Here is a 22,837-nt window from a genome sequence, read left to right as displayed (position 1 = left end):
GACCTGCCACATGGGATGAACAATAGACCTTTAAATATGGTGATAAAAAGAATCAATGCCAAATATTATTTGCACGGACTTTTTAACTTGTAGTTTGCAGGCAAAATATGTGCTTGCTACAGTGGGCCTTTGAATTTCATTCTGTGCAAATGTTCATATTGTTTTATTTTCATTCGTTGTTTACTTGCAGTGAGAACATTCCTTGTCAGTGTCTGAATAGATCACTGATTCTTGTCCAACATATCCAGGGGAAGCTCCAGTTTTTTAAAGCATTTGTCTTTTCACTTCCACATGAGCAAAACCAAATCCTGGAGAATAACCTGCAATTGCTTTTCTTATGAATATTAACTTTCTGTAACCAAAATTTATGTAAAAGCTTGCCTCTGAAATTTTTCTTCTTGGACAGAAACTGCAGATATTAGTAGAAAAAAATGCCCAAGGAAGTTATATTGTGCAGGATTTAATCCTGAAATATCTGAATGAGCCTATGTTTAAACCTGAAGTAAAAAAAACAAAACAAAACTTATTTTTATTTTAATTTGTAGGAAAAACCTGACGGCAGCCCAGTATTTATTGCCTTCCGATCCTCTACGAGAAAAAATGTGCAGTATGATGAAGTACCTGAATACAAAGACAGATTAAGTCTCTCTGAAAACTACACCTTATCCATCAGTCATGCGAGGATCAGTGATGAAAAGAGATTTGTGTGCATGTTAGTTACAGAGGACAATGTGTTCGAGGCCCCAACAGTGGTCAAGGTGTTCAGTAAGTAGCCTCTGGTGTAACTGTTAAATGGGATCAATAGTGATTACCAGAAAAATTTTACTTAGAACAGTGACTGAGTTATCTGCCTTGTCTCTCTAACTGGCCTCCAAAACAGACCTAGAAATCTTCATTCTGCTCATGCATAAGGTTGGCATTGAATACAGCAGCCTGAAATTCAAACAGTAGAGTCATAGTGGAAAGCCAGGAAATGTTGTCTGTTGTTCTGCCTTGGAGATTTACCATGTGATAAGAGATTTTATTTAATACTTAACTTGACCAAAGTATTTGGAATTTGGTTGACCTTACAAATAAAAGCCTGGCACATTTTTTGGAGGGGGGAGATGTTCAATTTTTTTTTTTTTTACTTTGAAAACTTAATATCTGTCCTACTGTTTCGCTCCAATTTATATTTCAAAAATTAAATAACAGATTCGCAGCCTGTTTTGGGGGGAATTCACCAGTGTTAGATACTTAGAAATTAGAAAATTGCTTCTTTGGCATGGGAAAGTAATAGCTTTGAGCCTGCATGACTGTGTGGGAGGGAGCAGGTGATTAAAAGAAGAGGTAGGCAGGAGAAAGAAACTTGCAAAGAACAAAAAGTTAGAATATCACTGTAGTCACAATCACAAAATTAGTTTGCCTAATGATATGTGACTAGTGTTACCACGAAAAGGGTCCTGACAAGAAAGTTACTGGAGAGGTCCTAATTAAAGCAATGCAGCTTCTCAAATGCAAGTAAAAACGCCCCACCTCAATTACATCAAAGAGTTTTAGAAATTAGAGAACAAAGGCTTCCAACGTTACTATATGGCAAACAGAGGCCTTTAAAAATTAAGTAATCAAACCTTCACTTAAAAACTTTTTTTCTTGCATTTTGATATCTCAGCCACACCTAGAAATTACTGTTGGAAGCAAAACACAGGGTTTTCTAACTAACCTAAAATATGTATATTAATAGAATATACAGCTAGGCAGGAATTTCCCCATATACTTATATCAACTTCAAAGTATCTACCTTAGCGTGGGATTCAAAGAATGTTAAATAATCCAGGGAAACCTTTGTACTCCAAAAAGAGCCTCTAAAAATAAAGTCCATATTTCCATTGATTACCTTTCAGCTTCCAAGGTCTTTTTCAAAAAGTGAGCCAAGAATCCTGTCAAACAGTTTTATAAATCAAATAAATAAGTGTTCATCCGTCATGGTCTTCCCCTCCTTGTCTCCCAAATTTTATTAACTACACATCCATTTGCCAATGGATGCCTTGCTCATAGTCAGGACCAGTGATTTAAAGATTACTATGATGAAGACACTCCTGTGTATCCCCTTTCCCCCTCCTTTAAAGATAGCAACCACTGGGAAAAAAGCAGTAAAAACTATCAGGATTGTTGGTCCTAATATTATCAATATAAACAGATACAGAGGGTGAGCCATGGTACAGACAAAGTTAGGCTCACAGAAATGCATTATTTCTCTGTGTGTTCATATTCACGTATAGAATATAAACTAAGTGTTGTTTTTTGTTATGTCTTTGCTTTGTTTTTAACATGGTGAAAGCATGTCAAGATAGCAGGAAGAGAAATGAAGAACTAACTTGTATTTTGGGATTTAAAAGGATTGATTGAGATGCCATTTAGCTGTGGGTTTTTGTGAGTTTTTTGGGTTTGGTTTTTTTTTTGGTCTGGGTAAGGGGATAGGAGGGTGCTGTAGAATTACCCAAGGAAATTTCAGTTGGTCTATTTCAATAAAATCTGCAAGCTGCTTTAGAGCACAGAGGATTTCTATGATTGTGAAAACAAACTTCCCCCACCTCTTCTGAATGTTGTTGAAAACAAAGTAAGTCTCAGAAACAGAATCTGCATTCCAGGCTCTGGGCCAGGAAGAATTTAAATAGACAAAGTGACACACTCTTAGAAATGGTGTTTTTATACAGGAAACCGTGAGACCCTCCAAGTCTGACAGAATGAAGTGAACAACTCATGATAAAGACAATGTTTGAAAAAGCATATATAATCTTGACTTTTTTAAAAAAATGTATTTTTAAAAAAAATGTATTCACTTGGGGTAATATTGGTAAAGTTAACAGCAACTGTGACAAGGATGCTTTTATGTTATATTGTCGTTGTCTAAGAATAACCAGCTCCATCAATCAGCCCTCTGTTTCCCTCTATTGAGTCACCTAGCAACATACATGGGGTAACACATAGTTGAATATGGCTAATGAGAACCAATCACAGAGCTACTTGCTGCAGATTACCATGCACATGGGCTCAAAGAAAATGTGTGTATTTCCAACTAGTGGCCAAGGCTAGTAACTATAATGAGGAATTCGAGTTTTGTTTTTAAATGTAACTTACATAGTAGAAATCATGCCAATAAATAGGCATAGATTCAAAAAATATCCTTAAAAAAAAACATTAACACAGAATTTTAGTAACTGAAACATATCAACATCAAAGAGTGGTTGTATTGAGCATAGACTTTGGGGTTCATGAAGTCATCCAGTACAAAAGAAAAAAAAACAGTTTGCTTTTGAACTTCTGCCCAGAGATTATATAAACAGAATAGAATTCAAATGTTGCCCCTGTAGAAGAGGCATCATCATCTAAGGAACCGAGGAGACTTGTTCTACTCATCTCTTATGACTGTGGGCAAGTTAGCTGACAACCTCTCTGAGGTCTAAAACACCTCATCTGTAAAATGGGGAAGGAGTTGAACTAGATTGTTTCAGGGTCTCTTCCAACAGTGAGATTCTATGACCCTTGGTGAGGAAAAAGAAATCTCTTTGTAAACCCATGGATATGAAGAGTGGTTCTTCATAAGGTTGGCTACATTCCACAGGCAGTCCAGAGCCTTTCTATCATCATCTCTTTTTTCAAGCCAGCCTTCAATATCCTTTCATAATTAGATTATGGTTGTCCACTCAAAATATGAACAATATTGTTATGTTTTAAATCCCCTAGTTAAGTTTGGATGCCTGTCACCGTTTGATCTTTTAATCTTTGTGATTTGTGAAACAAACGAGACTACACTACACTATGCTACACATGAGTCTTCACTCTGCCTTTCCTCTGCAACAATTTCACATCTCATCATTATGATGTACCTGTGCTCTCACCAATAAATGTGATTATTTCTTGTCCTTGGGAGTTTTGTAAAGGGGATGACACTCAGAGATGACTAGGTGGCACAGTAGTGAGTCAGATTCAGAAAAACCTGAATTCAAAATCAGGCCCAGACATTCCTAGCAGTATGATCTCAGCCAAGTCACTTAAATTATGTTTCCCTTATTTTCTTCAACTGTAAGAAAGGGATGATAATAGCACCTAATTCCCAGGGTTGTTGTGAGGATCAAATGAGGTATTTGTAATATGCTTAGCAACAGTGCCTGGTACATAGTAGTTGCTATATAAAAGCTAGTTATTTTTATTATTATTATTGTTAGGTTTTGTGCCTCTTCTCCTCTTCACCCTTTCCCTTGACATGTACTCACATTATGAACTCACTGGGTTGAGCTACCTTGGAACTCGACTTAAAACATTTTTTTTTCACTTAAACATTTATTTCCTCTCTCTTCTACCCCTTGCTTCCCATTAAAAGCAAAAACAAAATCCTTGTAACACATATGTACATGTGTGGTCAAACAAAACAAATTCCCACCTTGGCCATATCCAAAAATGCATTAATTGATGCAGAATGGCGTGGACAGAGCCAGGAAATAGCAACTATCATAAAAACAAACAGTTTGAAAAGACTTGAGAACTCTGACCAATTCAAGGACCAGCCATAATTTCAGATAGCTGGTGATGAAGAATATGATTTTTTGAAATCAACATTGGTAAATGTGAGTGAGATAATTTTGCATTAAATGCTTCACCCTCCTTCCAACAAAGTCCTACTCTGGTGCTTCATTATACCAACACAGTGCAAATCTGGCAGGTCTTACACTGAACTGGAAAGAATTCAGGAATGGCCCTCAGTTATGGACTGATAACTGTCTATTGTCTGAGAACCAACACATGGAGGGTTTTTTTTTAAACTTGGTTAATTGGTTGGTTGTTGTCCTTTGTTTTCAGAGGACCAAAATGACATCACAACATTGACATCAAGATATAGTGTATCCAACTATGGCTGACTGGGCCAATATGAGCTTAGAAGACTCTACCACAAGTTGGGAAAATAGTCCACGAACATTTAGAATGAAGTTGTCTCTGAATTTGCATATCTCATGTTTCTTTTGAGCTACTGCGATTCTACTTTGCTTATAGAGCATAGGGCCTTCTTTGATGTGAGCATGCCATGCTGAGCAGTCCTGTGCTAGCATCTCCCATGTCAGACAATTGATTCTAGAGTTCTTTAGAGAGACCTTGAAAGTTCTTGTATTGCTCCTGACTTCCATGTAGGGGCTTGCCTTGTGTGAGTTCTCCATAACATAGGGTTTTTAGGCAAACTTCTACTAAGGTTTGGAGAGGTATTGAGCTCTATTGATGGAGGAAATGACAATACTGGTGAAGTCATGGATATTTTGAAACATTTGAAGCTTCACCATTATTTAGCCATGATAAATAGCAAAATGAGAATAAGGGGGATGGATACAGTGTCCCAACTTCCATAGCCCTTCACAGGTGATTCCAAAAGGTGAGACAGTGCATTAGATCTAACAAGGGAAACCAGAGCCTCTCCTTAATCATAAGTCTTTTAATCAGTGTTCAGGAGGGTCTTAAGTCTGAAAAGATTGCCTCTGTCACAATTACCACAATGGGAGTGGCGGAGTGTTGAGTAAATGGGAGGCTACACCCTCAGAAATTGAGACCAGACAGCTTTCTGTGTTGCGAGGCTGTTTGTAGAGGGTATAGGATGAGAATAACCCTATATTGACATATAACAACCTTGTACCTTGACCTTGAATGTTCCTTGTTGATGTCTATCAAGTATGATGGTAGGATTGATCAGCAAGAGGAAAAGACCAAATGGCCAGTAGTCGATATCTTCTGTATTACAAAATTTTCTAAAGTAGTTCATTGGTGTTTGAAATAATGAAAAAGCTAATACTGGGATTTTCTCACATAATGAAAGTTTTGGCACCATGGTCAAGGAGAGAGGAGAGATCATATATTATAATCAATAACTGATTTCTCATCCCTAAATAAGAAAGCAATTTGGGATAATGAAAAGTTTGGAATGAGAAGAAGTTGTGTTTAAACCCCAGCTGTGCTATTTATTTATCAAAGGAGAGAATATATGTAAAACATGTCCCAAACTTTGAAGTTCCATATAAATATTAGCTATTCTGGTAAAATTAGTCCTTCACAGCAAAGTGAGGACCTAAAAAATGCCCAATGGACTTTTTGGCAAAACACCTTCCACATTCAGAGAAAGAATTATGGAACTGGAATGCAGAATGAAGCAGACCATTTACTTTTGTATTATGTTTTGTTTTGTTTTCTGGTTTCTCCCATTCATTTTAATTCTTCTATTCAACATGATTAAGGTGAAAATGTATTTAATAGGAACGTATATGTAGAACCTATATAAGATGGCATGCTGTCTCAGAGAGGGAATGGGTAGGGAGGGAGGAAGGAGGGGGAGGGAGGAGAAAAAAGTCTAATATATACAGAAGTGATTGTAGAACACTGAAAACATAAAATAATTTTTAAAAATAAATAAAAAATAAAATAAATATTAGTTATTAGACTTTATTACTTTAATTTCAGGAGAAGTATTCAGTCTCTCGGTTTCTGAATCTAAAATCAGGATAAATTGGGTAGAGTTTCTAATGGAATGTTCAGTTCTCCATCAATTATGATGACATATAAATGACCTAGGATATCTAGGTGGCAAAGTGGATAGCGAAATGGGCCTGGAATCAGAAAGATTCATGCTCATGAATTCAAAATCTGCCCCAGACACTTACTAATGTGATCCTGGGCAAGTCACTTAACCCTGTTTGCCTCAGTTTCTTCATCTGTAAAATGACCTGGAGAAGGATACTCTAGTATCTCTACTGAGAAAACTCCAAATGGGGTCACAAAGAATGGGATATGACTGAATGACAAGAACAACATAAATGACCTAATCATTCCTTGAGAAGTCCATCTCTCTTTGAGTGGATCGATTTCTCTCCAGCCACTCCCCCTTCTCAGCCTCAGTCTTATGGCTCTGTCTATGGCCTAAACTGGTCTGAACTTCATGGACAATAAAAAAGCAGGGAAAAGATATTATTCTGATGATAGTAATAACCACTAGCATTGATATAGTGCTTTAAGGTTTGCAAACTGCTTTATAAAGATTATCTAAGGGAGGTATGTTATCCCCCCATTTCACAGATGAGGAACCTGAGATTTGCAGAGGTTAAATAATAACTTGTCCTGTGTCACACATAGCTAGTGAGTGTCTGACTCTGCATTGGAGCCCAAGTCTTCCTGACTCCAGGTCCAGAGCAATATCCACTGACCTTTGAAAATATATTAATAGGTAGTGAATATCAAGTGTGTCTTAGCTTTAATTATTTATGAGTGCATGGCATAGGATGCCCACAAATGTTCTATAGTGTATTTGAAAAAAATCACTTGAGTCATAGCATAATAAACCCTCTGTGTAGTCTCTGGATATTAAATCTTTGCTCAAAGGGAGCAAGACTGTCAGCTCTTTCTTTCTGTTTCTTTTCCCTCCTTTCTTTTAAAGCATGATCAGGTTAAAGATGAACATTCTGAAACTTCAGAAAGTTTTGCTGTCCTTCCATTTTTAAACCTTTTCAGTGTAGTCCTGTGGTAATGAGGCTTCAAGCTCCTCCAGTAAAGAAAATAATATGAGCAAGGAAGAAAAAAATGAACTAAGACTAGATTCTGCCTCTTGATAGTTCCAGAGACAAAATTTGACTATAATTAGTATCACTTAATTAAATAACTTTAATAATATAAATACTTTTATGGCACTATTTTCCCTATAAATTATATATACATGTAACTTCTTAACACATTAAAATACAATTTACATATTTTTCTTAAACCCTTCTGAATTGATATGCAGTTCTGCTAATATGGCATATGTCTTTATAACCCTTCAGTTAATAACCATAGATATAAAAGAAAACTACACAGAAAAATAATTTTAAGCAATTCAGGGATTTTGAAACAAAATTAAAAGGGGGTATACAGCTCAGAGAAACAAATATCTTTTCCTTAATAATGTGAATTTCCTTTATAAATAAATAGAGGCCCCTAAATGCAAATTTGACATCCCAAACTGCTCATTTTGGAGGTGGGAAAGAGATGGGACTATGACTAAAGAGATGAGTTTGCCTGCAATTTAATTTCATTCTGACAGGATACACTGCTGTCACCTACATATTAAAATATACTAAACTTATCCATACATTATAGCATACTGACTGGTTATATCTGATCATATGTACAATAACACCATCAATCGCTGTTTTGAAAACAGAAGGAATATACATTTTATGTAAAAGAAAGTAAATGTGTACCCATGTATTTCTGCAATGAATTCTCACTGAATTTGGTGCCAAGGAAAACAGTACCCTTCCCTACACATTATCTATTTGAATTATGTATCATCTTTTACTTTTTCATAGTTATCCATACATTCCAGGTACACAAAATGCCAAAAAAGGGAGCTAAAACAAGTTAGTTCCTTTTCCCCTATGTTTATTTGCATTTTCAGAGGCAACATGGCATACTGGATAGAAGCTCACCTCAAGGCCACAAAGTCCTGAGTTCAGGTGTTGCCATACTAGCTTTATGTGATGCTGGTTAAATAACTCAACCTATCAACATAGACTCTAAGTGCCAGAGAAGGTGCCAACTTATTTTGGTAGAGAGAATTGCCTTGCCTGAGAGTCTTCATAGAAAATCAAATGTAGAGTTCAGATAGACCTTAAAGATAACCTATTCTGGCCCTCTTATTTTATAGATATAGAAACAGAACAAGAGTAGAGAATGTCTTGCTCAAAATTATATGAGAATAAAGAGCCATAATTTAATCTTAGTTCTCCTGACTCCCAGTATAGTACTTTTACCACTTAATAGACTTACATCTAGTAAGCTTGACTCTCCAGAAACCTGAGGGAATGAGGCTTTTGAGTATCTGCCTTTTCTATACAACTAAGTTTTTCTCTATAAGCACCACATCATTGTTCATATTAGCCATCTGAGACAAAAATCTTTCTCAAAATGTATTATGCCCTTTCATACCTTTTTAGAAAAGAGTCCATTGAGCACATGTAACCTTTCCCTTTTAACTCTCTATCATCATTTATGAATATCAGTTATTAAACTGTGCTGGGTGAGGAGATATAATTAGATAGCAATTCATTTGAAAAGGAGTTGATGGTTCTAGCAGACCTGTGCTCAAAATGAATCTGTAGTTAAGATATGTTAGCCAATAAAGTTCATGTGATTGATTAAAAGCTGTGTTTCAAGAGGCATAATGCAGACAGGTAATGGTCCTGTTCTTTTCAAGCTACATCTGGAGTATTACATTCATTTCCAAGTGTCATTTTAGGAAAGACCAATTAAGTTAATAAAGATCCTCAGGATCATGCTATATGAAGATAGAATGAAGGAAATTAGGATTTCTAATCCTAAAATGGAATACCTTGATGGAGCATGATCACTGGCTTCAAGTATTGGAAGTATCATCATGGAAAAGAGGGACTAGATTTGTTCTTGGGGGTCTCAGAGAATAGAACTAGGAACAATGTCAGGGGCAGGAAAGTTGCAGAGGATCTGATTTATTGTCAAATCCTTGGAGCTACGTAGATGTGAAATAAGCTGATTCATCTTAAGTCTTAAAAAAAAAAAAAAAGACTCAGTGACTACTCCATGCCGGTTGTCCTTCATGCTTGAAATGTTCTCCCTCCTTACTTTTACCTCCAAGTTTTTATGACTGTTCAAGATTCATCTTGAATCGCTCCTTTTGTTGAAATCTTTTCCTGGTTCATCACTTCTGCTACAAGTACCTTCCCTCTGAGATTAATGCTGTGTATGTACGTCATTATTTTTATGTTCTCTCCTCACCCCTTGCATCCTCGTTAGAAAGAGAGCTACTTGAAGACAGGGGCTGTATTTTTGCCCTTTTTGTGGGGCAGGGTGTCCCTAGCACTTAGCACAATGCTGGAAAATGTAAATCCTTACTAAATGCTTGTTGACTAATTCTTTATTCTGAAGTCTCTTCCAGTTCTCAGATTCTGCCATTCTGATTCTATATTACAGAAGTAGCCTTGTGGGATAATTAGATAGATATAAGACTTTTCCCTTGTCCTAAGTAGACCTGGAATGGTGTGGTTTTTTTGTGTGTTTATGCCTCCTCTCATTCCTCCTGTGATAGCATGCCTGCCTAAAATAACCCTCCCCACCTTGCATTTTTGCTGCTTTTATCCAGGATAGTCTTAGAAATTATAATCAAATGCATAGTTTCCTAGTGAGAGAGAGCCTTGGGGACTTTACTGTTAGTGCACTGTGGGAGTCTTGGAGCATAAACCTTGTAACTATAGTGTTGTGAATGCACAGGGACTGTTTTTATTTCTTTCCTACTTCTTGACCAAAATAGCCAAGTTCCAGTTTGGTGAAATGTCAGTGGTTATCTTAAAGTCACTTTAATTTTGGTGGATGAACAGGATTAAAGATATTTCACATAGCAGACAAGAAGATCATAAAGAATGTAACTTCAAGACTTGTGTTAAAATAAATGGAGAATAAGTCCATACTAATATTCATGGAAAATGAGCAGTAGATATATGATCATAATGACCAACACTGACCTCAGCAAAGAGATGAGAAAATGCACCTCCTTGCCTTCTTTGCAAATGTGGGGAACTATGAGTCTGGATCATTGCATCCACTGTCAGACATGGTTGATATATTTTTCTCTCTCTTTTTGTTCTTCCTTAGTAGTTCACGGGGAAGTGATAGAGCAATATATTTGAAGATGAAAGCTATGTAAACTCAAAAGATATTGTAGTGGTGAGGAGGAGAGATTGGGAACTCACAACATGTACTTTGCTCCTGTCCTCTGTTCACTTAAGAACCACAACTTCTGGCAAACTACTCTTTGTCTTGAATTCATCTTTCTGGTGGTGATCATCTTCTCTCAGAAGTTTTTGTTTTCTTTTTTATTGTGTCCGACAATCAATAAACATTTATTAAGTGCCTACTATGTGCCAAGTACTGTACTAAGCACTGGGGATCTAAAGGAAAGTAAAAGTCCTTGTTCTCAAGGAACTCATAGTCTAATTGGGGAGGCATCCAAATAACTATGTACAAACAAGATAGATACAGGAGAAATTGTAGGAACAGAGGAAAAGCACTTGAATTAAGGAGGATCAGGAAAATCTTCCTGCAGTAGGTGAGATTTTTTAACTTGGACCTGAAGGAAGCCGGGAAGGACAATATTCCAGCCAATGAAAATTCTAGAAGGGGGAGGGTAGTAGGAGGGTCAGGTTATCAAGGGTTTTGAACATCAAACAGAAGACTTTATATTTGAACATGGAAATGATAGGGAGTCATGAACTTAATTGACTCGGGGGAGGGTGACATTGTCAAACCTGCACTTTAGAAAGATCGCTTTGACAGCTGAATGGAGGATGGATTTGGATGGGACTGAAGTGTGACAAGAAAACTAAACCAGCAGGCTATTCCAATAGTCCAAGCATCTGGGTAACTAGCAAGATAATTCAGGACACTCCTAGCCTCTAGAACCGAAGAGATTGCCACCAGTATCTCTGTTCAATCATTATTGCTCTAAGAAACACAAATGTGTATTCCTTTATCAGCCTTGTCTGGACAATACATACTCTCCTGCTATATGAGTGGCTACTGTAGCTCTGGGGATTGGGATAAGGAGGGGGAAAATCTCCTCTCTTGCAGAAAGTAAAAGGGAAAGCAGTAGGAGTTCCAAGCAACATGTATAGCAGAGAGGAAGGAGAGACTAGAAATTGTCTTTCACTTTAAAATCCACCAAGTAAAAATCTACCTGCTCAATGGCCTCTTCTTTGATATAGCCCTTCCCCTAATTAATGGGGTGGAGGGGGAAGAGTCAAAGGGACCACCAAGAAGCTTTTGTTTGTGCATACCCTGTATTGAGGTAAAAGCAGATACCTGGCCAGAAAACCAGGGCACAGACTCAGCACCCTCTAGGCTCCTTGAAGACAAGACTTACCTTGTAATTGTACCCCCAGCATTTAGTACAGTGCCTGGCACATAGTAAGCACTTAATAAATACCCTCTCTGTGTATCCCACCCCTTCACTATATGCACCTGAGAACTAAGGCTCAGAGAAGTTAAGGGATGTGATATGTGATGGTGAAGCAGTTTTGAACTCTGAACTTTGAACTCCTGCTTCTTTGTCCTGTGGCCCTTCCATGGCATTGTAACAACTCAACGATAGACCAGGTGTGAGCATTTTAATTCAGTGCTTTGTCAGTTCTGGATGAGGTGCAGGAAACATTCCCAATAACTTCACACTTCAGTTTTTTTTTTTCATTTGTACTACTATGGTGATAGTGCTAAGCCATCATGTTATAATGAGCCTGATGCTCATGATAGGAAGAGGGACAGGCAGCCGTTTGATGGTACATTGGCTGTTTCAAACCACCAGGGCGCTATTTAGTCCTTCGGCTGCAGTCTTCACTGTTAGAACCATCAGCGGGATTGGTAAAATGCCTAGGAGACTGTAAGAAAAATAATGCTTTCTAATTAGAGAGATCATATTCAAAAGAGTTCCAGGTACTTAGAATAACATTTAAAATAAATCATGCAAAGGTTTAGTGTGTGGTAGATTTTTTCTCATACGTAGCTAGACCAATTTGCCAAATTGCAATCTTTGTGCCAATTCTGTTCTTTGATTGGTCACTTGCTTTCCAGCTTTGAGGAAATGCATTGTTTGATATGAGGCAAAACAAAGGTCTTGTCTTTTCCACACAGATTTCATTTTATGTTTCCTTTAATTTCAGAGCAACCATCAAAACCTGAAATTGTAAATAAAGCACAATTCTTGGAAACAGAACAGCTGAAAAAAGTAAGGCCCATATTTCTTGCTTAACTAACTGCCTGAATTTCATCTAGTCTGAAGGGACTGATAATAGCTACGTAAGGATCCAAATCTGGTTCATTCAGAACAGGCAGGGGACCAGGAGCTTAAGACTTTGTGCAGGAGAGGGGAGAAGGGTAATTCATCTGTCTTGCAAAATGCCTCTAGTCTGATGCTAGAAAATACATCACAGGGCCAAAATAGCCATTTCCAAATATAGTGTATGTGTGGATGATTTTGGTTCCAAACTGGTTGATTAAATTGTACTCCTTTTATTCTCACTAGTATAATTAAACATTTCTTCGTTAAGAAAGAAAGGTTTAGGTTCTATTTAACGTCTCATACAGTATGGTGAATATCATGTTTATTCTAAAACAGTTTTTAATATAAATGCAGTAGAATCACTAACTAGCCATACTGTTGACTGGGCAGGTAAAATAATTGTGCTTAATGAAAGTACATTAGTAAATAGCATGAGGATGAACAGGTCACCTCCATCTCCATTTTTATAACAGTCACACTGGGTCACTAAATTTTGCTTAAATTTAGGAGATAGACTTAGGTGTTAACATCACCTTCTGTTTTGCAGTTGGGTGATTGTGTTTCAAAAGACAGTTATCCAGATGTCAACATTACATGGTACAGGAATGGAAAGACTTTGGACCCTTCAGAAGGTGAGTCTGAGTTTGTACTGGATATGCAATCTTGCTTCTAAATATTTTGCTAAATTTTGATCTACAACAATGGGTCTAGCTGCTGTAAGAATCCATTATTTTTTCTCCAAATGCTGATTTAGTGCTATTGCAGAAGAGAAAGGAGTAAGGAAGATTACTTCTGTGTGTGACATGTTCTCATAGTTAATTAAAGTGTGTGGGAGATAGGACTGTAGGATTCTATTTCTGCTTACACCATTGTTTTACTCTGTAACACCAAAAAAACATCTGCCTTGATACATGTCAGTCTCCCTGCCTGTGCAGTACTTGTAGCAGGACTGAGATACCTTTCGAAGGTTTTGTGAAGTTTAAGTATTTTGAATCCAGGTAAAAGAGCCTACAATTAATATTCCTTCTTTCTTTTAGGTGTGGTCACAACTTTGCAAAGACAAGTGGATCCAGTAACTCAGCTCTTCACTGTAACTTCATCTCTAGTATACAAGACAACAAAAAATGATATAAAGATACCATTCACATGCTCTGTGACATATTATGGTCCATCTGGTCAAAAAACAATTCATTCTGATCAAGCATTCTTTGATATTTATTGTAAGTTACTTATTTTTTTGTTTTGTGGTTTTTCAGTCATTTCAGTTGTGTCTGACACTTCATGACCCCATTTGGGGTTTTCTTGGCAAAGATACTGGAGCAGTTTGCCATTTCCTGCTCGAACTCATTTTACAGATGAGGAAACTGAGACAACCAGGGATAAGGGACTTGCCCAGGGTCACACAGCTAGTAAGTATCTGAGGTCAGATTTCAATGAAGGAAGATGAATCTCCTGATTCCAGGCCTGGTGCTCTATCCATTACACCACCTACCTGTCCTTATTTTTTTTCATATATCTACAAAATAACTTTATCTAGGTCAGTTAACAAACATCGTGTTTTCCTTTTTTTGTAAAGCAAACAACTAGATTTTGAATCAGAAGACAGAATCAAATCCCAGCTCTGCTATTTACTATTAGATTTTATGATCCCAAGCTATCTTAAAATGAAATAAAAATACTTAACATGTTTAGAATTCTCTACATTCTGTTCTTACTATTTAACTTGACTAAACAGTTGGAATTATAGAAAAATCTAACCAGAAAGGTTCCTATACATCATCTAGTCTTACCCCCAGAATCTACAAGTGCATTCTACCATTATTTAATAAATATTTGTTTAACTGCTTGGCCAAGGAGTCCAGAACTAGAAGCAATTTAGGGAAAGCCTATGGTGTAAACTTAGATTTCATGCGAAGACATCCTTCCTAGTAGTAGGAGCTATCCACAAGTAGAATGAGCTGCCTTGAGGGGTAACGGATTTCTTCTTACTGGAGGTTTTCAAGCAAAGGCTGAAATATAGCTTGTTAGGTATATTGTAGAGGTAATGTTGGTTAAGACTCAGGTGGGACTAGATGACCTCTAACTTTGCATATGTGATTCCATGAATCTTTGAGTGGAGTCTAGTTCTGCTTCTTCATTTTGCTATGAGATGAACACCCAGACAGCACTTGCCCCTGATCACATATTTAGCTAGATTTTCTATCAATTCTGTGTGCATTCTATACAATTCAAAATTAGAAGTAGGGTATATTTCAGGGGAAAAGATACGTTAGTGTTTTTTCTACAACTAAGAAGTACGGCAAGACCTCTAACGTGAAAATTTACTTGCAATTCCAGTAAACAGCATGGTATGTTCAAAAGTGACTATCAATCTAGTTCTTATCCTTCACAAATGGTGAAAATGCCAGTGAGACCCAGGAAAATTTCCAAATCAACTATATTTTGTTGTCTGTGTTATAAAATAAAAACTGGTTTGTGTTTATATCAGGAAATGTTTAAAGTATATTGCTTTTCAAGAGAAAAAAATAGTCCCATAGCCCTTAAACTAGCCAAGTAGGAAATTGTTGGGCCAATGAACCCAAATCTTTCCCTTTTATTCAGAAAGTAATATTGCTCTTCAGAAATAAATTTATTTTATTTGCCTAATTAATGGCGGAACACAAGAAAACCTTTTCTCAAGCTGTTTATATGGTAGCTTAGTTTTGCTGATACCACTGAGAGTGCAAAGTGGTAGAGTTTGTCAAATGGTTTATATAAATTGATAAGGGAAAAGAGGGTTGCAGAGATAAAAGGAAATGGATTATGTATAGTAGGGAATGCTGGGAAGAGAAGAAGGGTGAAAGCATGTAACTGTTCGGAAATTATGAGGTATACCATGGCTAACTCAATCCATTGGATGCTTTTGAGAAAGGCAATGAATTCAGACAGAGTCCTTACCTTCTGAGAGCTTATAGCATAGCTACATAGACCATATGAGTGAAAAAGATAAACAGAGTATAAAGGACAATATCTAAGTACCATGAGTAGATCAGTTTGACAGAAATATGGTTCACATAGGATAATATTAAAATTTATCAAGGAAAAAGAGGTTGTCCTAGATTGTGGATGCCATACTACAAAATTTGAACTTGATTCTATATATAATAAGTATCCATTTAATGAGGAATGCAACATTCAGAAAGAAACATTATAGGAAAATTAATCTGGTAGTGGTATATAGAATGGATTGAAGGAGAGACTAGCAACAATGTTGGATCAAGTTTATGAGACCTAGAAAAGGATGATTGCTGTGGAAGTGGTGTATAAATCCCACCAATGCTACTTACTACTTGTGTGACCTTGAGGAAGCCATTGAATTTTATCCTGGGCCTCTGTTTCCTTACCTGTAAAATGAGGTTGGGTTGAATGATGTCAAAGGTCCCTTATAGCTCTAAATCTGTAATCCTGGCATTATCTAAATCTGGCATTATGAAAAAACAATAATTTATAAGGCTTGATGCTTGGATAAATGGGGAGGTAGCAGAAAATTTCATGTCTAGGTACTGCAATTAAGTATTGAAAAGCTGGAGAGAAGGTCCAGAGGAAAGCTAGCAGCATGGTGTAATCACTATATCATGCAATGTACAACAAAAAAATGCCATACAACTTCTCATTCAAGGAACTGGAGGGGCAGCTAGGTGGTGCAGTGGATAGAGCATCAGTGCAGGAGTCAGGAGGACCAGAGTTCAAATCTCACCTCAGACATTTGACACTCACTAGCTGTGAGTCACTTGGGCAAGTCACTTAACCCCAATTGCCTCATCCTGGTTCATCTCCAGTCATCCTGATGAATATCTGGTCACTGGATTCAGATGGCTCTGGAGGAGAAGTAAGGCTGGTAACTTGCACAGCTGTCCCTCACTCAAAACAAAGTCAAGTTCAAGTCCTGTCATTATTTCTCTGATGGCATGGTCTTCTTCAGCAACGAAGGACCAGCACACAAGGAACTGGAGCCCAGAGAAGACTTTGATACTCATGGTCGCTATCAGAGCATTTAAAACGTTCTTATAAGTAGAGATTGCAATTATTTTTCTTAATCCCAGAGGGGATGGATAGAAGTGGCACAGAGACAGATCAATGGAAGATCAATAGAATTCCTACACAGTAAAAGCTATACAAAATGGAATTATCTCTCACAATAGAGAATGAGTATCCCATTACTGGTGACCTTTAACATTTGAAAGGACCAGGAACCTCAGTTGACAGAATTCTTCCAGGTATTTTTAAATTCTGGTACTTCTAGAGCCTGGATAATGAATTAATTGTCAAGAAAGTTGTAGAAATTTCTGCACAGGTATAAATTAGACTACATGGTTCCTAAAACTCCCTCCTTCCTTGAGATTCTGGATTTCATGAGTCAAATATGATGATACTGATACTCTGAAATATTTAACATTTTATTTTTTTACTAGATCTGTGATCTTATTATTAGTATAATGATTGTTTAATGAAGAACTTCCTTTACCATTGAAGATTGGCCTTGTCTATAGCATTAGAGATTGCTCTGGACACAAGGGTTAAGTGATTTGCCCAAGGTCTTATAGCTAATAGATGTCAACTGCAGGGCTTGACCTCATGCCTTCCTGAATCCAAAGCTTTCTGTCAATCCAATCTCCTGCACTGCTCTTGTACAGTGGCTTAAGATTTTTTATGCATATTTTCTCATTTAATTCTCACAACATCTCTAGGTTATGTTATTACCAGTATTATTACCCTTATGTTAACAGATGAGGAAGCTGAACCGCAGGGAAGTTTAGTGACTTGATGAGTAGGAGAACAATGTTGACCCTGATGGGATCAAAAGAGCCAAGAAGGGCTTGTCATTTTGAGAAAGCCAATTAGTTTCATTTTAGTTATGTTGAGTTCTCTCCAGAATACTCCTGTTAAACTGTAGATTTATTGCCTTGGAGTGGGGTAATGTATTGCTCCCATTATCCTAGGTTATTAGTTTCCTAGTGAAGTGCAGGGCTGTGAACAGGAGGAAAACAGGAGAGATAAGGGCTGATAGAAAAGGAATGGAAATTATTTGAAATGCCAAATACAGTTGGGCTCCAATGGGGTGGCATATTTTAGACAGCAATGACACAACACTGGAACAGGAGTCAGAGGATGGAGAAAGTGTAGTGGACTAGGTGTGGAGGGGAAGAAAATAGTGTCAAAAATGAATTTTATGTACTTTACAGTGTATTTCACAGTCCTTAGCCTGGAGACTATCATTGGTGAATCAGGGAAAAGACTAGCTTCATTTTCCTCCTAGCCCTGTTCTTGACAGCCTCTAGACTTCAAAACCATCCATCCCCTCTACTTCATCTCCAGCACCCTACTCTATTTGTCAGGGTTTTTTTTTTAATTGAAGACTTCCACCATTAGAATGTAAGCCCTCAATTGCAGAGACTGTTTCCTTCCTTCCTTCCTTTTTTCTCCCTAACTTCCTTCCTTCCTTCCATTTTCCTTCTTTCCTTCCTTTCTACTAAAAAGCCCACAGTAATGATGATGATGATAAAGAAGATTTGTGTGGTGGCTTAAGGTTTTGCAAAGCACTTTATATATATGTTATTTCCACTGTACACATATATCTTGAAGAGAAGAGTAACCACACCAGGTAAGATGCAGCCTGATCAGAAGGACAGTAAAACTTTTCAAAAATATTGCACACTTTGTGCTGGCATATGCGGAAAAATTGGAGAAACAAGTGATCTTGTGAAACTTCCCTCTCCTCCCTCTGTTAGTTTTGTCTGTATCTTTGACATGATACGGAAAAAATATCTTTGTAGCATCTGGGCAACTAACCTGTTAACCCCTCCAGTCCCACTTGCAGCATTAATTATATGAACTCTTCTTCAGGAGATTACTTTTGTCTTTATAAGAATGCCAAAGTATCTGGGGAAATTCTATGCGTATATCTAATGATACAGAAATTGTGAAGTTCTAAAGGTGAAAAAGTGTTTCATCAAATGAGCCTTTACATTAGGTCATTTCTAAATCTAGTATTCTTTTTACCAAGTAGTGATTTTAAAACATCTTAAAGTTTAAAAGATTAGGAAGTTACTCACTTTGGAAATTCTTATACTTCTGAGACTGGGTTTTTTCTCTTATTTTGTATTTGTTAGATGTGGCTCATTTTATATGGACTTTAATTTCCCTAGGCTTCTGTTTGTGAACAGCAGTTAATAGTAAAGAATACCTTTTAGTCCCATTTTCTTTGGAAACATTACCAAAGTGGAATGAAAGTTGTATCTTGGCTTCATTGAACAGAACAGAATTATATTACATTTACAGTTCTGCTGATTGTGGTAGGGGTCTCTCTTAGATCATGGGATTCATCTTTTTGGAAACAAGCATACTCTTCAACATACCAAAGAGCTTTGTCTGCGCTATTTAGCTCATATTCCTTTGTATTTAATGTAGGGTACTATTATGTAATGTGAGTGCAGTGTTGCCTAATAAAACTAGCTGTTTTGATGGCTGCAGTTCAGTCTTTCCAAATAGTAAGTTTCATAGAATACAGCTAAATTCTCTTATAATGAAATCATACAGTGAAATTGTTCCTACTGGTCTTTTACACGTAAAATAATTATGGTCATTCCTACTATAGTTAAAGACATTTTGCTAAGAAGAAATTGATTTTTATATAACAGGGTTCCTTTGTAGTTTGTTCTAACTAGAATTAGTACTCAGCATGGAAAGTACCTATTAACTTAAATCCTTCTATAAAAAGATACATTTAAGCAATTACCATTACTTGCTTCTTGAGAAAACTGTGTATAATTTAGTCATTTGCATTATACTTTGGTACTTGACAAAAACTGTTAACTTGTGTCCATTTTTTTTTTTTTTTTGCAGATCCTACAGAGAAGGTGACAATTCAAGTCTTGCCACCCAAAAATGCCATTAAGGAAGGAGACAACATCACTCTAAAATGCTTAGGAAATGGTAACCCCCCTCCAGAGAAGTTTTTGTTTTACCTCCCAGTAAGTGCCTCAGTTCTGCCACGTCGCTTTAGAACTATCATATTCCCCTGTTTGACAGTTGTCTGATGTTCACATTTTATAACATAAAAGAGGTTGCTCATACAGAGTTCCCATGGAAGGTTTTTCCTAGTCTGTGAGGAAGCTATGAAACAGGATAGACTTTTTTCCATGCCCTTTTTATCCCTTACCAGTAAAATTAAACTACACAGGATACTACTTTTGAAACTCTTCTGAACTTACAAATGCAGTGGGGGAAAGGTGACCAGAAGATACAATAGCTATTAGAAACCCATTGGTGAGTTTGATTTCTCAAATAAATTGGCAAATTCATCTTATCAGGAAGATTGAATGGAAAACGAGAATGATAACAGAGAAAGAGCTCATCCTGCATTCTGATCCTAGCTTTGCCAGTCATTCTTAGGATGAGCTTGAAAAAAGTCCTGTCTCTTCTCTATGCCTTGATTTCTCCATCTTAAAAACAGACAGTCCTTTTGGACATTTTCGAATTATACCTGAAGCATCAGTTGAGAATTAACATAGCCATCCAAAAACCATTGAAAGAAAGCACAGGACATGGGACCCAAATAAACATTATTTTCCCAAGAACTATATGATTATTTGGCTGTAAAATAATTTATTAACAATTAATTATTTTTAAATACATTTCATTTATTTTCATTTTAAAATAATTTAAATAATAAAATGCCTTTTTTTCTTACCCTCAAAAAAAAAAACTAGTCAAACATTTTTATTTAAATTCCAACCACAAGTATTATATTTTCCATTGAAGCAAGGCTCTTGCCTTTTAAAATTGAATGAATTATATTGCATTCATTAAGAAATATGATTGTCCTCATCTTTGCTACCCAATGTAATCACAGGCTATTTTACCTCCATCCAAAGGGACAGCCAGAAGGTATAAGAAGCTCAAATACTTATGTATTGACAGATGTGAGACGAAATGCATCAGGAGACTACAAATGTTCTCTAACAGATGAAAAAAGCATGATTGCTTCCACGACCATCATAGTGCACTGTAAGATACCTTATTTTTTTCATGCACAGTTTCAGAAAGCAATTTCTAGCCTAATACTACTCTCTCTCCAAATAAGTTGTAACTGATGTTGTTGGTCAGTTATTTCAGTTGTGTCTGACTTTTTGTGACTGCGTTTACTGTTTTCTTGGCAATGATACTGGAGTGGTTTGCCATTTTCTTCTCTAGCTCATTTTACATATGAGGAAACCGAGGCAAACAGGGTTAAGTGACTTGCCCAGGGTCACACAGCTAGGAAGTGCCTGAGGCCAGATTTAAGCTTAGGTCTTCTTGATACCTGGCCTGGCTGTGCCAGTTGTAACCCTAGTCTCATTAGATCATTATCAGCATCACTTTGATTCAGTGTTTGTATTACAAAGTTTGTGACATGTATGAATTTAATTAATGCAACTATCAATTGTGCTGAAAATCCTGTATCATTCTAAATGTGTAGCATTAGAAACTGGTACCTGTTATGGATATTAATGGAATAAGGAAGCATTATATAATATGAAGAGCTTCCTGGATGCTTCTAAAATTCACAGAAGCAGACTTATTTAAGACTTTAATAGAGAACAAAAATTATAGGACTTAATACCCATAACCAAAACCAGTTAAAATGAATTTGGCTTTGGGAATGGGATCAGGGCTATTAACAATAATGTCACTGGCCAATGAAGCTGTATTGATGGGTGGACAATAAGTATCTAAAAGCAGAAGCAACCTCAGGATCAAAGTCAGCATCCTTTTTATTCTCTTTTAACCTGTGCTTTTAATCTTTAAACTAGAGCTATGTGAGCTCAGGGAGGCAAAAGGAGAGAAGCACAGAGAAACATCAAGAACGGACACTTGACTTGACCTTCCTAAAGACTGATTTTTCCCAGTCAGGGCAGTGCATCCTGTGGACATACTGGCAAGCCAGGTGCAATCTGAGAGTAGGTTTTGGAGAGACAGGGATCCACTTGCAGTGTTGCCCTGCACTCAGAATTCAAACACTGCTCAGTGCACACATTGTTCTTTCTTGGAGATGAAGACCAGGCTTGTAATGAGATTTTGGTCTCCTATAGTGCCAGGGAGATCTTTCCTTGTGCGTGATGCAGTCTAATCCCTTGAGCCTAAGGCTTCACCCTGCTTCAAAAGAGAAGAGAGACTTCAATAACCTTCCAGAATTTTCCTGGAAAAGAAGCTCTAAAGTTCTTTTTCAAATGCCATTTTTGGGTTTACTTCGGAGGATTCTGGCTGAAGTCTCTGGTACAAAAAGGGAGGTAGATAGCTATCTAAAAAAAATAGCCAGATAGACAGACATACCAATTCCTAATTATTGATTTGGGTTGGGACAGTATGAAGAGATGGCCACATTTTAATGTGTTATCAGGAACACACTCTAAGTAGCAAGGGAAAAGAACAGGACTATTAAGGACATGTTTCTCCACAAATAATTGTCCAGTATCATCTTGTATTGACTTGAGTAAATGTATGACTCAGGCTAATTGTTGGGACAGCAGTGATGCCCCTAGATAAGAACTTTGCTCCCATACTTTTCTGTATGTTTAAAAGCAGTCATTTTGGAGACCATTCATCCAGGACATCCCTGAATCCTTAATAGGTTTCTTTGCAAGCCTTACTCCTTTTTTTTTTTTTTCTGGTGACACTGGTGAAATGAAGCCAGTAGATAGCTATGCCTTTGAAAGATGTCATGTGTAAATTGCTTCTTAGGTCTCATGTCAAGAATCCATAGCCTTGGGGAATATTAAGACTTGTTTACTTTTGATAGAGACTGCAAAATCTCAAGAAATGAGAGCTATAGCATTTTTTAACTGAGTATGGAAGAACAAGCTGATAATAAAGTCATCGAGGTGTCTTGATAATCATCAGTGATAGGAATATGAATAAGGAGAAGGATGTGACAGTTTAATTGGATTTCAGGTGTTTGTGTGGGCT

General features: G+C 37.0%; 1 protein-coding gene across 3 annotated transcripts in view; it reads left to right on the top strand.

Moving 5' to 3' along the window:
* ALCAM (activated leukocyte cell adhesion molecule) overlaps nt 1-22,837 on the top strand; it is a 248,022-nt gene that overhangs the window by 199,737 nt on the left and 25,448 nt on the right. For all 3 annotated transcript variants that reach the window (XM_072614127.1, XM_072614126.1, XM_072614128.1), the window contains 6 exons: nt 546-765; nt 12,735-12,799; nt 13,401-13,485; nt 13,891-14,073; nt 19,736-19,863; nt 20,767-20,899. In XM_072614127.1, the coding sequence (XP_072470228.1) occupies nt 546-765; nt 12,735-12,799; nt 13,401-13,485; nt 13,891-14,073; nt 19,736-19,863; nt 20,767-20,899 (814 nt within the window). The remainder of the gene's footprint in view (nt 1-545; nt 766-12,734; nt 12,800-13,400; nt 13,486-13,890; nt 14,074-19,735; nt 19,864-20,766; nt 20,900-22,837) is intronic.

Source organism: Notamacropus eugenii, chromosome 5, assembly GCF_028372415.1.
Source record: "Notamacropus eugenii isolate mMacEug1 chromosome 5, mMacEug1.pri_v2, whole genome shotgun sequence".
NCBI lineage: Eukaryota > Metazoa > Chordata > Mammalia > Diprotodontia > Macropodidae > Notamacropus > Notamacropus eugenii.
Note: the sequence above shows the minus strand (reverse complement) of the source record. Positions and strands in the feature narration are given on the sequence as shown.